This window comes from Toxotes jaculatrix, chromosome 24 (genome assembly GCF_017976425.1).
Source record: "Toxotes jaculatrix isolate fToxJac2 chromosome 24, fToxJac2.pri, whole genome shotgun sequence".
NCBI lineage: Eukaryota > Metazoa > Chordata > Actinopteri > Toxotidae > Toxotes > Toxotes jaculatrix.
In genome coordinates, this window is record NC_054417.1 from 3,263,735 (window position 1) to 3,280,640 (window position 16,906).

The following is a 16,906-nucleotide window of genomic DNA, read 5'->3' on the forward strand; positions in this document are numbered from 1 at the left end:
TAAAAGTGATTATAAAGAGGGAATCGGATGTAGGAGAGGAGGAGGGAGAGAAAAGAAAGAAAGAAAGAGAGAGAGATGAAGGTTTGGGATTGAGAGGACACTAAAAATGGGGATGAGGCTGGCAACAGAGAGCAGGAGACAGAATAATCAAGAGAGAAGCGATTGGGAAGAAGCGGGAAAGTGGTAGCAAAGATGAAAGCGAAAAAAGAAAAAAAACTAAAAGCTCTATTGAAGATGGAGAGTCCTAAGACTGGAGAATCAAGAGAGAAGAAAGAGAGAGAGAGAAGTAGAGAGAGAGAGAGAGAGGGAGAGTGGGACAGCCTGAGTAAGTGACAGAGAGAAAGATGGAGCAAGAGGAAAGAGAGAGGGAGTTAGAGGAGTGAAGCGCTCCTCACAGCGGCTCTAGCCAGAGAGAAAAAGGGTTTTATCCAGATTAAAGAAGCCAGGCAGGCCTCTTAAGACCATCCGCCTAATGAAATATGTCAAAGCCCATAAAGAAACACTGAGGCCATTTAGGAGGGAGGGTGGGACGGGTGGAGGGTGGGGGGGGCACAGGAAGCTCTGCAAATATCCTGCATCAGCAAAAATGAAAAACATGCAAAAGCCCTGTCAATACGCATTAGCTAAGACGTCAGCATGAGAGGAGATGGAAAAAAGAAGAAGAAGAAGAAGAAAGGAATGCCGCAGTGGAGAAATGGATCGCTTTATTTATTATGGGCCATAAGGGTTATGGATGCTGATCAGAAATGCCAAGAAAATCATAACAGGAGGAGGAGGGAGGGGAGGGGAGGGGTTTGTATCAGGGAGAAGAGGAGGAGGAGGAGGAGGAGGAGGAGGGCGGAGGTGAAGCCATTTGTGGGAATGCTGAGTGTGGGAGATTTGAGGTCAGGAACGGTGCTCAGGCCATTTGTATTCCACTGGCAACAGGCTTAGCTGGCTGCTGCAGGTGGATTTAAGAGATCGGTGTACGTGTGTGTGTGTAGGTGTGTGTGTAGGTGTGTGTGTGTGTGTGTGTGTGTGTGTGTGTGTGTGTGTGTGTGTGTGTAACAGAGACACAGAGGCAGGGACGAAGCCAGGCCTGCCTGCCGACATCAGAACCAAATTGCTGGTCATGGTTCTTTTCTTAGACAAGCCTCGTTTCCATTTTAAAATACAGCGGCTGTCCTAAATGAGATGTAATGTGCTGTCTCCCCACTGCTCAACTCCACAGTTAAAACTAGGGATGACCAGCTGAGCGTGCACGCTCTCTGTCAGCTACACTCTGATTGATATTCATACTGGTGATGCAGCCACAGACAGTCTCCCAGCCTTGGCCACTGAGAAGCAGAGCTGGAGCAGCTCTGTCTGACTCAGTGGAAATTCACTGCTGCCCTATCTGCTCCCATCACAGCACAGATTGTTCCTTCATACAGCACAACTTTGAAAGCAGCCTCTTCTGTCTTTATCTCCAGTGTTGTTGCATGTTTTCATTGCTGTGGTGTTTCTGCAACATCTTGCTGTCTCTTTCTACTGAAGTTAAGTTTCAGAAATCTGAATTCAGATCTTCTCAGACACAGAACATGTAACGCTGTTAAAGACTTTTTCTCATTCAGACATCCATTATATAAATATACCCACAGACACGACAGGAACTTTATGGAAAGAGCCACAACTCTTACTTAGCATATTTGGCACCTGGTGCAGTAGAGGGAGCTGTGATGTGAAAGTGATGAGTGTGTGTGAACAGTGTTCTCTGTCTTCACACACACAAACAAACAAACGCACACAGTCATCACTGATGGATTTTAGAGCTTATTTTAACACTGAAGCTTTAATTATTGGCCAACGTGAGCACGTGAGCTGCTCGTCACCACACCCTCTTCTTACAGTGGATCCCCTGATTAATATCCTCATCAATTTCATCATTTAAGTCATTACAAACCTCTGTAATACACAATAGTCATTAAGCTGTGACGTTAATTCCTGTTTGCTCACAATTATGTAAATGACTTTGCTGTATATTCACCTATTCATCAGTGGAGTTGGTGTAAATGAAAACTGATCACACAGAGAAGGAGTGATGCTCTGACAACTTAAAATGATCTGATTCCCGGTGGGTTGATAACTTAATTGCAGTGACGTGGGTTTAATCTGTCTGGCTGTGCATGTTTTACCGTGCGTTGCTGTGGTTTAACATTTGTGTCGTGTTAGAAGTTTTACTGAAGTGTTACTGGGTGTGGATAGAGCCAGACCGCCGTCAGGACTTTTATGTAAAAGTGACTCGTGTGCTTATCCAGACATGAGACTGACATGTTAAATTGCTGTCATATTTGTGTAATGAGGTACGTCTCTGGAAGGGGCTTTAGTCAGGGCTGTTCCTGCAGACACAAATGTAAAGTGCATCCGTTCTTTGAACCAACACACTGTCATGTTACTCAGGAAAAGAACACTGTAAAACTGACTTTATATTTTACCTTTAACCAGACTTTTCTCAAATAAAACAAGGCGGAACTGAGTGTGGAGAAATAACTGAAGCGGACACCACTGTAATGTAATACGGCGGCTGTCAGCTGGGTGAGGATTGAACACCGTGGGCCTGCTGACCTGGACGGCTATAAAGCAGCGAGAGCTCAGACTCTAAGTGCTTCACAACTCAACTTTGTCAGCCGGGGGAGTGAAGAAGGTGGGAGGTGAAAGAGAATGAGGAATAAAGAAAAATAGATTCCTGTGTTTCCTCTGCGTGTGTGGATGAAAGTTTTAATTATATCAAACACTCACCGTTCCTCTGCCTGACCAGTGATCCAATGTTGCTCTCATCAGCCACTAGAACAAAAAAAAAACACACACAGCAAACACCACGTTATTGCATTCCATACATATTACAACACAGAGCAGAATATACGTCATTTCACTGCTTTGGGTGGTAAATGGTTACAGGGGTATTGTCTGGTGCTGGCACATTTGTGAATGACTCCCTGCTGCGGAAGAATCGCACAGAGAAAGACGAGTGAGGGACAAAATAACACAGACTGAAAGAGGAAATGAAAAAGAGGCAGATATATAAGAAAAACACAAGAAAGAAAGATATTATGATCGTGAGAGAGAAAACGAGAAGAGATAGAGGTGAGACAATGAGGGAAATAATAAAGGGAATAAGAAGAAAACAAGAAGAAGCCCCCACCAACACCCCCCACCACCCCTTAATCTAACTAAAGAGGATTGCGGTCGACCAGTGGCAGCCGCCACAGGCGGTGCACCATGGGATACAATAATAGGTTTTCATTACACTGCTATTTCTCTTAAATAATCCTTTTCATTTTTTATGAGGTCAATTTTCCCAGCGGACAGACGGACGAGGGAGAGAGAAAACGAGACGAAGGGAGAAAAAGGGTAGACCGAAAAAATGATAAACAGCAGGGAGAGAGTGTGAGGAGTGACAGATGAAGGATGATAGGGTGTGGCAAAAAAAAAAAAAAAAGAACACAATCAGCGAGGAGAATAAGGTTGAAATCAAAAGAGGTTGCATCATAAAAGTCCTGCAGACACGCATCTGTAGCAACAAGACAAAGAAACCGAAATACCTTTCTTGTGCGCACGTGCCAGATAAAATAAAAATTAAATACTTTCAAAGTTTGGAGAAGAACTATTCCGGGCCACACGACCCTGCCAGATAATGAAAGCCTCCTTTTCTGTGGAGGAAAGATAAAAGTCTGCATGGCCAGCAGCCAAGTTTGTCTCCTCCTGACACAGTGAAAGGCTAAAATGTAAAATCCCTCTTTTAACTTCCAGTCGGCTAAGTTTCAGAGTTATATATATTTATTCTATCACTGGATAACTTAACTACATACTGCAGGTGTATTTATACAGCCCTGCAGAAGCATGGCACACTGTATATTGTTAATTTATCATGTATTTAAAAGTAAGGTATGGAAAGAGAAGGAGGGAGGGAGAGACTGAAAAGAAAAAGAGGAAAGGTAACTGAAAGAGAGAAAGTGTAGGGCTGGAGTTCAAGAGACGAAACATCAAAGCAAAAACAGAGACCACGGGACAGTGAGCAGGGGACAGACAGAAGGTGCAAGGACGGTGAGAGGAAGAGGACAAAGAGTAGAGAAGACTGTAAGAGAGACAGTGTGGAGAAAAAGGAGAGACTCAGAGGGAGACGAGGGAGCAGAGAATGAGGAAGAGAGATAATGAGAGAAAGAGTGAGTGAGTCAGTCCAGCTGTGTGTGTGTGTGTGTGTGTGTGTGTGTGTGTAACTGTTGGATCCATTTTTCATGGGTTATGCTTCACATCCAGATTTGACCTCCTGGCCTCGAAAAGTTTGAAAGTCCACGTGCTTCAGAGGCTGTTGGATGATTAGGCCTCGTCCCATTTGTGATTTTATGAATCCAAACTCTGCATCTATTTCACATGATACACCCACTACAGCTGAGTGGATCACTTCACAGCGAGGACTAATGCACACATTAAAAGTGTTCCTGTCGTAAAAAAACAGAGTGGCTCTTATTGTGAAACAGCTACTCAGTGTATTTGCCGCAGAGGTTAGCACTGACCACCATCGCTCAACAAAAATGCTTCTACAAAACAGGACGAGCGTTTGATCTGGTATTAAACCGCATTTGCTGTTACCACGGTAACCACAGGTGTCAATCAAATCAACCAAAACATTACACCGAGTGAGGAAGGTGCTGTGCATTAAATACACATCAACACAAAATAAAATGTTTGTTACCAAGTGAACAGGAGGGTCAGCGAAGCGCGGGGAAGCCAGGTAGCTCTGCCGCAGCATATTCAATGACTCCCATTTTTCAAAATTCAGCGAACACCACGTAACTCAGGTTGCAACGTGTAGTGTACGGGCTAAACATCTCCTAAAAGGTTTGATGCTCCTGTGCACTTTGAGCAACTTAAAGCCAATCCATACAGACCATTTTCCAAAGCTGCTTTTCAGACTGATAAAAGCATTAGTTTCCATTATTGGTCATTCAGTGAAAAATTTTATTTAATGTTTTACCTTTCATAGTTGTAAGGGAATATAAATAAGAGCAAAACTGATTCATCATTTCAGAATCCTCTGGAACAAATCCAAACCTCTTCGGTGAGAAATTTCGGAGTTGGGTGCAGCTTTAGTGTCAGTGACTCCACTATTCATCTCAGCATGGGCAGACGATGTGTGTGTGTGTGAGGATTCCTGTGTGCGAGCCGAGGCTCTGAGTCAACAGACTATTTGCTAAGGCATCCGAGGTCAATAAAAGCAGCTCACCTCTCCCTGTCAAGTGGTGTTTAATAAAAGCTAACCTGCTCTGCTGTGCTGCTAAAGCTCCGATACATGTGACCATAAAGACTGACACGTGGGAAACTCTCCTGGGTGAAAGAAGCATTTGGCTCTTTAAATACAAATTGTGTAGACAGGGTCAAAAGTGTTCAGAGCTCCTGTCATCTTTACACATGTACACACACACACCCACTCACATTCACACACAGGGACAGCACAAAGAAAGCAGACTGAAATGAAGGACGGCCAGAGATGGAGACAGAAGGTGGAGAGGGGAGACAGATAGTGGTGGGTATTGGAGTGGGTCCTCAGTGGGATGGAGCTCAGAGTGCATGTGTTTGTGTGTGCGCGGCGGCGTGTGCAGAGCACCCTTGTCCATAATGAAAGCCAATCAGCTTGGGTGGCAGAGGCGTGTGCTGCAGGAAGAAAGCCAATCCACTGAACCTAATGAACCGGGATTGGAAATCAGAGAGAGGCAGAGAAGAAAGAGAGATAGATAGAGGAGAGCGAGAGCAATGAACTTGTTGGCTTTCAGCTGAGAAAGAAAGTGCTGAGAGAAAGGAGAGATAAACAAAGATGAGGGGAATGCTGAAAAATAGAAATAAAAAGAGAGATGAGGACAAGAGAGGGAGAAAAACCTGCAATGATCCTGTCCAGAGAACAGAAAATTGAAGAGAAGTATAGAAAAGAGAAAAGTAAGAGATAAAGAAAGATGAAAAACTGGAGAGACAGACAGAGAAAAAGAGAAGAGGAGGGAAGGAAGGGTCAGCTCGGGTTAATACGAGGAAATAAGCCCTTTCGTTCTCGCCTTCCACACACGCACAGCAAGCCATGAGATTGGAAACCTCACGCTTTTCATTCACACACAAATAAAAAGGACACACACACACACAGACATGTACACACACACTAGACGTGTTCATCCAGTCCGCTGGAAAGCCCCTGGGTTTAGGAGTTCAGGAGGTCAAATCCCCTCAGGCCGGGGGATAATAGGAGAAGGCTACATATCACAACAAAGAAATGTACTGATAAGAGGCATGTGATCGCTGCTGTGGTTGTGTGTGTGCGGTTGTGTGTAGTCTGGCTCCCTGATTAGACTCGTATGTTTGGCTGGGTTGTGATGGTTGAGACAACAATGTGTTTTGTACGTTTTTGCCCCAGAAAATGCATTTGGTCGTAGACTGGTGAAAAGTAAACAGCTTCTTTCATTGATGAAGGGTTTTGTGTGTGGTGTGTGTGTGTGTGTGTGTGTGTAGGTGTGTGTGTGTCAGCTCACCCATATCCATGCTCTTGGACGCTCTGTTGCGAGGTATGTTGTCCTCGTCATTGGCCAGTTGGCTGTAGAAAGCTGCAGCCATGTGCGGCGGCATCTGAAACTCACTACAAAACAAAAGTCACAGTTACTTTCAAAAGTAAGAGCAAATTAAATTTAGATTCACAAACACACACTGGCCACAGATCATCCAGGTCCTTTTCTCCAGATGGAGAACAGTAGCATGTACTGTCACTTAGAGGGAAGCAAGTATACTGCTGCCAGATTCTGACTCTGACCACATGAGACACTGTACACACACATCTGAGATCTTCAGACATACTAATTTAGAGGACAGCTGACAGAAACTGTCCTGACTGTACAGCAGGATCACGGCTTTTTCTAAGCCTTCAGACTCCAACAGAGTGCTAACCAGTGTGCTATGACCATCATTACTTATGCATAATGCAAATAGGCTATTACAATTAGACCATATAGTCTAAATAATGCATGTGGGTTGTAATGTTTGGTGTAATGACTCTTCTTTATCTCATAATGCAGCGACCTAAATTAAGAGAGCCTTTAGAACATAATAACTGTGGCCCTGTGTGTTTGTGTTAGTGGCACAGTGTACTGTGCACTCAGTGTGTATGTTATAGAGTGGGGTGGCAGGTGGGGGGGGGGGGGGGTACCTGTGATGTGGAGGAGTTAGTGGCAAGTCTCTGTTCATTTCCTCCACAGCTCTGGGGGAGGGTGGCGGGGGGAAGCCTTCCTCCGACTCCTCATCCTTGTTGCCGTAGTGACCGTAGCTGCCATTGGCGGTCGCAGCGGGATTCGGAGCTGAGGAGAAACCACTTGATTTTGTTTATCAGGAAGGAATCAAAGAAAACTTGGGAAACAGAAAAGGTGCTGACCTTTCTGCTAATTTTAATCTCGCTTGATTTGGCTGGTTAGAATATCAAAAGGTGCCTGAAGGCAGTGAAAGCTAAATAAAACTGAAGGTGTGTGTGTGTCTGTGTGTGATATCCAGTCTTAAATGTGTTATCTTATTATTGTTTGTTATTTATATTGATCACACACGTCTAAATACAGACATCAGACACTATGGAAATCAGTGTGTCCTTCATTTGAGGATCAATACTGTCAATAAGGAGCTGAGCAAGGTCAGACGTTAAGAACGCATACGCTCAACATCAACAAGACACACTCATGCACAGAACGCACACATAAGCAAAGGCCTCGTACATAATGCCAATTCACACAAAACTAAATACACAAAAAATAATCATTTCCATACAAAAGCCTAATGCTAACTTCCTTGCAACTCTTCCTCCAACATTTCCATAAACCGTAAACCCAGAGAGCGCATCATTTCCCCACTCTAAAGCCTTTGTGTTGAAATCCCGCCCATACAAAATGACTGTAACTGTACTGCCGCTCCAGTGTGATGGAGAGCTGACAGAGTCTCAGTGAGGAAAGCGTCTCCAGCTCCCTGCATCCCGGGGGATGAGGGGAGGGGGAGACGAGGGAGAGAGATAAAGAATGAATTCAAAACAGTTTGTTAGTCTTTCTTTTTTCCTTTAACACAACAGCACGCATGCCTCACAATACCCTTTATGCAAATCTGGCCCACTTAGAAGCCGTTTCATCAGCGTAATGATTCCAAGGTCAGATCTTTTGCACATGAAAAGCGAGCGTTGCGTTCGGAAAAACATAGTTAATGACTTTCCTTTCTCCCGTTATAAATATGCAGCGAAAAGAGATTTGGAAAAGCCTGGAAAAGATGCGACAATTTTGTAATTCAGAGCTAAAAGATGTAAGATGTATAGGAAGAAAAAAAAAAAAACAGACCAATGTCAGGAGCCTGGGCTGGGTGTCACGCTGTGCAGGGATCACAAAGACACACACATGCACACACACGCACACAAACATACGCTGACAAACATACTGTGTGTACTCACTCAGTCACAGATAGCACGAGTACACAAACACTCTAAGCCTAATGTTGACTATCTGACAGTTCAAATGGACAAACACTGTGCACATTGTCGAGTGCATGTGGCTGCGTGCTCACCACTTCCAGAGTTGCTGTACGCATAGTTGTTGGTCGTCATTATTGGAGTGTGACCGGCAGCGTTCATGGTGGGCTCTGATTTTGGGGGTCCAGCAGATCCCGGATGCTTCTGGTATGCATCGTGGTCCCTTGGCTCCTGTCAACAGAGAGAGTCGGAGAGGGAAATTAAAGGTTATTAAAGGTTCAAAAGCAAAGAAAAAACGTACCAAACCCAGTCAGACTCGTGACTTATGAAAATTTGATGATGTTGCCTCATACATCAGAAGATTAAAGTTGTTTCTTTTATTACCCAGTAGGAATGGACTAATGTCCGATGACTCATTTATTGGACAATTTTGGTCAATTTCATCCTGCATCATCAGAGCTACATGGACCCACAGAGGAAAATCTAATTCAGGTGACTCACGGCAAATCATCTCTTATTGCTCCTCCTGGATCAGCTCATCTTCCCTGGTGTCACAGACAGCTCACAAACAAATCACCGGCAAAGGCCATTACAGACAAAACTGCAACTGGACTTCAGTCATAAAGTATGAGGCAGGAACAGTACCAAAATAAGAGTCTTGTCATGTCACTACGATTTTAATAAACTGCTGAAATAACTAGTGAACGCAGAAGCTTTCTCAGTTTGGACCTGAACAAGTAAGAAACATGAGAGAGGGTACGACATGACCTGAGTAAATACTGTATGTATGTAATAAGTGTGTGAAGACTGGTATCATCCACAGCCAGAGGATCGAATCTGTCATCCAAAATTAAAGTGGGCATTAAAAAATATTACAAAAATAAAAGAACAGACTCTCGCTAATGAAGGGTGTGCTGACTTTCGCTGCAGCTGGTTCTGTAATTTGGACCTTTCATTCTGGTGTAATTAGTCAAACATTTCTGGTTTCTCAAATTAATTGGCTTCATTCTGTTTGGGCTTTGGGCTGAAAACAACTAAAACTAAGTTAGAAGGAAGGAATGTGTAATTACACAACACTGTAGTGACACTGACCAGGGGTGAAGACAGAGGAGGAGTGAAAGCACCCTCTGAGATCAGCTTTATGAACTACAGTGTATAATAATCTACAGTACAGCGACAGACACTATCAAAGATTTTCATCATCTACTGGATCCTGGATTTTTCAGAGTTAATATTAGAGGCAGATTAACTGCTGATGAAAGCAACGAAAAGTCGAACTTGACATTTCTTCAGATGGAGCAATTTTCAGTTTCATCCAACGTGCATCTACTGTGTGAAAAAAGAGGATTTTACATTAATTTTGTAGTGGTACAGTCACATCTTGCAACCAATCAATTATGATTCACCTCAGATAGTGAAATGGGAGCAGAGCTTTGAGGAAATATGAGCAGATTTAGAACAAACCTCTGAGGATTTTGGGTAGACGTGCAGTGCAGTGTGCAGGGTGATGCAGAAAATATCACAAAACAGTCAAGTTGATCATTACTGCGGAAGAAACTGCGTCATCTGTTCTGACTGTTTAAGATCGAATCTAAATCTTTAGGCAGGAAGAAGGAAAATATATGTTGTGGAATATAGATTACAAGACTGCTCGAGTGGATTCTTATAACCAGATCACAGATTCTGAGATGAGGTAAAAAAAAAAAAAAAACGAAAAGCATAAATATATATATTTTTGATTTGCCTTCGGAAACCCAAAACGGTTTTAATGCTGTCTAACTGGGAAAAAAATGTCAATTCTCTTCATGTGCACAATTGAAATCAGTAATTAAGATAATCCTGAGAGCGCTGACAGGCATGTTATCGAACAACCATCCAGCACTACAAAGGACCCCCACCCCACAGATGGAGATAGGGACTGGCAGTGCTGATGGGAATCGGTGCTGGTGGAGGATGAAAGAAGCCTTTTCTGGTCAAAGAGATGGGAGCTGTGGCTGACGCACACACACACACACACACAATGAGCAAAAACAGACACACACCTACACCACACACTTATTTAAGTGCGACAAAAAAAAAAAAATCTAAGATGAGGTGTACAATAATGAAAGGTGTGTTTGTAGCTTCCTCATTTCAAAGCTTTGGGTGGGACGCAGTCACAATGTCATGGAGTCCCTGAGGTATCATTAGCAGCTACCATACATCTTAATATGTCACCATATCACAGCTGTCAATCACTTTGAGCTCATATATGTGTGCCGCATGCATTTGCACGCAAACTTCTGACAAGTGACACATAAATCACATAACAGCCCCCATCCATCCATCCCTCCATCCATCTACCCACCCATCCATCCATCCCTCCATCCATCTACCCACCCATCCATCCATCCCTCGGTCACTGACGGCTCGCCTGAGGCTTCTGAAGCAGCCTGGCAGACAGGCAGTCAGATATCTTAATCCCACAACAATGAGTAAACAGGGGGGATCCATCTATCCTGCCAGCGCCAACCTACAGCTGCATACAATGGGCTTCTGAGAGGCTTAGGCCCTGCTTCACCCTAATGTGTCACCCACCCCACCCACACTTCACTCGGCTCAGGATGGAGAAGAAAAGAAAGAGCGAACAGAAAAAAGTAAAAATAATATTAGATGTTAAAATTAAAATCAAACAGAAAAAAAAACTAAAAGAAAAAAACATGTTTTTTTCATTTTAATCTAATATGATCCATCGCGCGTGTGAAAGCAAATAAACATTTCAAATCATTCTCCAGAACCAGATTTATCAAAGTAAATGAAGTCATTTTATGATGAGTAGGACTTAAGGTTCTACCATCAGCTGTAGACAGAGACGCTGAGGGGCTCGGGGAGTTTTCCTTTAGGGAGCGCTTGTTTTATCACACTGCCCCACGGTGTCTCCAGACTGGCTGTTTAGTGATGAGACGAGGACTATGCAGATATATACTGAACTTTGAACTGGGTTTGATAGCATTTATCTGCAGGCTTGGATGACTAAAACATCCACACACTGAAGGGAGCAGATGAGATGGAAATGCCACAATGGGCAGGTCAGTGGCAGGCAACCCTCCAACCCTCCCGTTTCTCTCATGCACACGCACATTATCACTCAGCTTTAACTGCTGTGAAACATCTTTTTAGGCTTTTGAAATAATCAGTCATGGTTCAACATGGAGCTGAATAGACAGACTTAACTAAGAGACAGCTATTTTTCGCCATCTGTCGTGCTTGATATCTCCATCAGTCCGTCCATCCAGAAATTCGTGCTGCTTTGTGCAAGATGAACACAATTTTTTTGTGTGACTTTGTGATTGATTCTAATGTTGCTCGCAGATTTATCACCAGGGATTACAGGATTTTTTTTTTTTTTTTTTGGGACGCATTAAGACATGCATGGGAACATTTTTTTTTCTAACAGCACTTCAACATAAGAGAGAAAGAGATAAAAATAAGCAAAGGTTAACACGTTCCATGCAGTTTCATTTTTAACACATTTATCACATCTGAGGGGAAGTGTTTCACAGCTCCATGGAGCATTCATGAATACTGATTCTGCTCTTGTGTCAGTTTTCATTAGGTTTCCCTGAATTATGTTCATTTCTCCTTATATCGCTGAGAATGTGACTCTTGGTGTAACTACTAATTTACAATTTTGGTATCTTTGTGTTCAAAGATGAATCGTGTCTGGATGTGGCGTATCTTAATGTCTTTGTAGGGGGAATTTTCAGTTGTTAAACTTTTATGAAACATGTCCTGGTTTCTGCTTGGAGTGAGAAACAAGGGATAAAGAAAAGGCAGAAAAGGAAAAAGACGCTGAGGCCAACACAGTGGGAACAGGGACCCAAATGTCATTTAATAAACAGGCAGTGAAGCAAAGGAGAAGGCCGCCACCGAAAACCCAACGGAGAAACAGACAGACAGGCATGCAGGAGACTTCAGAAGAGCTTTATTTAACAGAGGAGAAACAGGCAGGTGAGACAGGACAAGCAAGAGCACATTGCACTGAAAAACATGGAAATTAAAAAGAAAAAAGTTAATACAAAACTTTACACAAATAGACAGAACAGGAAGGAGCAGATTCAGCCTTTACACTCTGAAGAAAACCGGTGGTTTGAAAAGAAACTATGAAAAATAATCAGTTACATCTAATTTTAGTGAATTAAAAGCAGCGTGACAGAAAGCAGACGGTGGACAGTGAAGAATTTAGTACTGCCCTGAGTTTATGGGTTATATTTTAAAAAGAGAGCTAAAAGTTAATGGAGTGACAATTAGTGGTGTTGGCAAAGGGAGAGCTTTCAGCCAGATTAATATGCTTCCACACCATCAGTCACCGAGGACTTACCGTATTTACACATCAAGGGTTTTTGGTTCCAATGAGGGAAAAGTGACATTTTCTACCTAATTTCTTTTAAAATATAACATGAACCACCAGACTGTTACTGAGCTTCAGAATAATGAAACTGATCTCTCTGCCCTAATTTGAAATCATTTTACTTGAGTCTTTTTATTTACTTTATTTTTCTTTTTTTTTTTTGTTTTATAATTACGAATGTGCTCTTTTAACCGAGCTCAACAACACTCTTAATTTGCAGCCAAAATGTCACCTGCACCTACTTTCCAACATGTACACTCAGCCACACACACTCATACACACACACACACACTCTGAGTGTCAGAGTCCACCAGAGAGCCGGAGGTGTTGTTGTCTGGTGAGGGCCCAGTTGTGCGCGTAGTTATGTGAGTGTGCGTCTGCATATATGTCTGCAGATCTGTGTGTGAGCCTGTTGGTGTGACTGCGGGCGGGTATTCTGCTGTGTATTGGCGGGTCTCCGTACATCTGCCCTGCCATGGCCCTAATGTTCTCAGTGTAACTGTTACTCTGGGAGCTGTCTCGGCTGTGGATGGCGTCCAGCGTGCGGCTGCGTTGGTGCCGTGACTTGCAGCTGTGCGTGTTCCCCTGAGCGTCAACGAACGCGTGACTGTGTGTGTTATCGAGCAGGGTGCGGCCCTGCGTATCTGTGTGTGTTCGGCTGCGTGCGTGTGTCTGTGTGTACTCACATTCGTGCCTTTCCCTGTTTAAGTTTCCCTCTGTGTGTCTGTTCAAGCTGTTCAGTGTCTGACTGTGAGACACAAACCCAAACTCACACCTTACACTTGGTCTGTACACATCATTTTGTGCACACTGCCCTTCATCATCACCGGACTCTTTATCCCTCTGTGCGAAGCCAAATGTGTAACCACTACGCCTCTCCCTTTGGTTAAACCCATAGGTGTATCTGGTGTGCGTCTCCCCGGGCCGCTGTGTGTAACGCTGCCTGTGGCTGTGAGGCAGCGGCTCGGACACTCGCCTCCTCAGTGTGGGGAGGAGGGAGGAGGAGCGGCAAGGCGGAGGTGGCTGCTGCTGGTGGCAGGGAACACTTGCTCGTACCTGATTGCTGGAGCCTGACTGAGAGTTGGATTGCTGGGTGGTGGAGACATTTGTAGCTGTGCTTGGTGCAGGGTTGGTGCTGCCCATCTGTACAAAAAAAGCAAAATAAAGCAAGTATAATTTGGAGTAAAAGAAAAAAAACTAATGTTTATCAGCTAGGAGATAGAATGGATGAAGCTGTTACGCAGCTGTTTTCATCTTTTGCAGGAATCAGTGTTGTGTCAATTAACAGCCACAAGCCTTATCAAAGAGCTCCTGAATAAGAAACTGAGCTGGTACCTGCGTCTTCTTGATAAAGTGTCATCTTAATCTTAAAAACTGTTAAATCACCAACTTAACACCCGAACAAATCGTGCAGCACGACAGTCACTGTCACAAAGGCTGCCTTTATTCTGTTTTCTTTATTTCTACCCAACTGTGTTTATATTGTGAGAAGCTGGAGACACATTATCAGTCTTCACTACAGTAAATCAACTGGAGGTCCTTTGAATACTGCAAACAGAAACCATTTGCATTCCTCCAAAATCAGTTTCACTGGGTTTGTAAAGAAGTGTTTCAGTGTTTCAGCCTACAGTTTATATCTGTAAGCTTCAAATGATCATAACAGGAAAGAAATGATCCTCATGCAGATGAAGCATGTCGTTGATTTGTCTGTCAGTGTGGTAGTTACTTACAAGTAATCTTTGAACATATCAGACTGCACAGATTATTTCATAATGCATAAGCATTCCTAAATGTTTCATGTAACCAAATCCATCTAACCAAACTCTGAGAATCTAAAACTTTTAACATGTTCCACATCCACCAAACCTTCAAACGCACAGAGACGCAGTAAATAACAGGGAGTCTGTCCTTAAAAGGAAGTGTAACAACATTTATACGTTTCTGAATCGATCGACTTGAGACTGACATATTTTTTGTATAAAAAGTAAAAGAAATAATAACTTCAGCTGATTCAATTTCACAGTTCAAGTTTGTTAATATTATTGGAGTAAGCTTCCTGATTTCTACATGAATATGAGATGAGTATTGGAAGATAAGCAAGATTTTAATATTAACCAACAGTTAAGATTTACATGTGCTGCACTTTTAAAATAAAATTGCATGTTTTGATATTAACAAGCTCATTCTGCCAAGTAATTTCTGCAGAACTGTGAGAAGACAGAGCTCCTGCCATCATCATCTTCCTCGTCTTTCCAAGACGTTGAAGCATGAAGCATTTTCATGACCTAAAAATGTCATTTCCTTCTGTTTAAAGCAAGAGTTTGATTTCCAATCCAGATGGACTGGAATCATCTAACGAAATGTGAAACATGTACCTTCTTTCACCCATACAGCTTTCCCTGAGTGGAATACACCTCTCAATACTGCATTATATTCAAAGGAGTTGTTTACAGTAGGATATAACGTGATACCTGCTGTACCTGTCTGGGTGCTCGAAGCACTACGAGTTGGATGGTGCCTCTGGCGTTTCCCTCTGATGACATGGAGCGTCTCAGTGTCTCCATGGCAGCGTGGTTGGAGCGTCCAAGCAGCGACTCGCCGTTTACTGCTATCAGCTGGTCGTTCACGCTCAGCCGACCGTCCTGTTGGGAAAAGATGACCATGAGGTTGTTGGCATTTGAATAAAGGAGCAAACCACCTGCAGTTAGAGTCCACCCTTTCTGATTATTTAAGCTATTATCATAGAAAATGTGGGAATAGAATTTTGGCATTTTGAAGACTTTCTTGTTTGGTGACTTTACTTACAAAAGCCTTAAAAGTAAGATTTTATATTAAAATGCTTACTCAGAAAAAAGAGGAGTACAGAGTGGAAACCTTACATAAAGTAAGAAACATAATAAAGTTTTAGAAGAAGAGAATAGAGGAGAGAAATATGAGAGAGAGAGTAAATGTGAGAGAGTAAGGGAGAATGACAGAGAGAGAGAGAGAGAGAAAGTAGAGTAGAAAATGGAAGAAGGGGGAAGGCAAGAAAATTGTGGAGTTAGCAATCTAGAGAGCGGGAGAGCCATGATAAATACATAGAGCAGCTAATGGAATAGCCTCCGTGGGCACTAAATCACTTCTAAGTGTTTTAAATAGCAGCCTCTTGTAGAGAGGCAACACAAAATAGTGCCCTGGAGGGAGAGGGAGAGGGAGAGGGAGTGGGAGTGGGTGAGGGAGAGGAAGCGGACGGGTGAGTAAGAGAGATGGCGAGAGAGACTGGGGGGATCAAATGAGAAAAGAAATGCAAAGGGCAAAATAAAAAAAAAGAAGACCAATAAAGATGAAGACACTCTGAGACACACACACACACTGAAAAGTCTCTTGGTGTGTGTGTGGGTGATCGGTCCATTATGGTCAGTGCAGCCCTTTGACCCCATCTCATTAGCAAGGCACCGTCTGGCCTGATCTCAAATGCAGACCGAGATGGCACCACACACACACACACGCATGCACACACACGCACACATACACACACACAGAAGATCTCTGTGCCTCCATCAAATTCAAGGATGTCATCAAAAATTGATGTTTATGCCAGAATCAGTGGGTGTCTGTGATATTCCCGATTAATTTCTTCATTCTCCATGTAAGCAGCAGCAGCACCCTACATGTAATTTTAATTTGTTTTTTTTTTTTAGCAGACTCTTTGAAATGATCACATGACAGGATCAGGGATAAAGTCAAAGAAGATTTCTTTTTTTATATAATTGAGGCCCCGGGCCCTGACAGCAGCCAAAACTCTTAAATGAAAATAGGTTAGATCTCTCTGTGACTCTTCCTCATCTCCTCCCTTCTTGCCTGCTGTGTGACTGAGTGTGTGAGTGTGAGTGTGTGTGTGTGTGTGTGTGTGTGTGTGTGTGTGTGTGTGTGTGTGTGTGTGTGTGTGTGTGTGTGTCAGTCAGACTCAGGGGACACCCGGGTTCCCTCCTCTGTACCGGCCTGGTGCAGAAAAGTCTCATCAGGCCCCTTTGCTGCTTTTCATTAGCATG

The 16,906-nt window shown here is 43.2% G+C and overlaps 1 protein-coding gene across 3 annotated transcripts in view; it reads right to left on the reverse strand.

The window, feature by feature from the left end:
• Window positions 1–16,906, reverse strand: part of pard3ba (par-3 family cell polarity regulator beta a) — a 123,672-nt gene that overhangs the window by 57,214 nt on the left and 49,552 nt on the right. For 2 of the 3 annotated variants that reach the window (XM_041032693.1, XM_041032692.1), the window contains exons 12-17: window positions 15,347–15,517; window positions 13,932–14,018; window positions 8,581–8,716; window positions 7,199–7,346; window positions 6,531–6,634; window positions 2,758–2,802 (exon numbers count right to left, since the gene is read on the reverse strand). In XM_041032693.1, the coding sequence (XP_040888627.1) occupies window positions 2,758–2,802; window positions 6,531–6,634; window positions 7,199–7,346; window positions 8,581–8,716; window positions 13,932–14,018; window positions 15,347–15,517 (691 nt within the window). The remainder of the gene's footprint in view (window positions 1–2,757; window positions 2,803–6,530; window positions 6,635–7,198; window positions 7,347–8,580; window positions 8,717–13,931; window positions 14,019–15,346; window positions 15,518–16,906) is intronic. The other variant, XM_041032694.1, reaches the window with a different exon arrangement.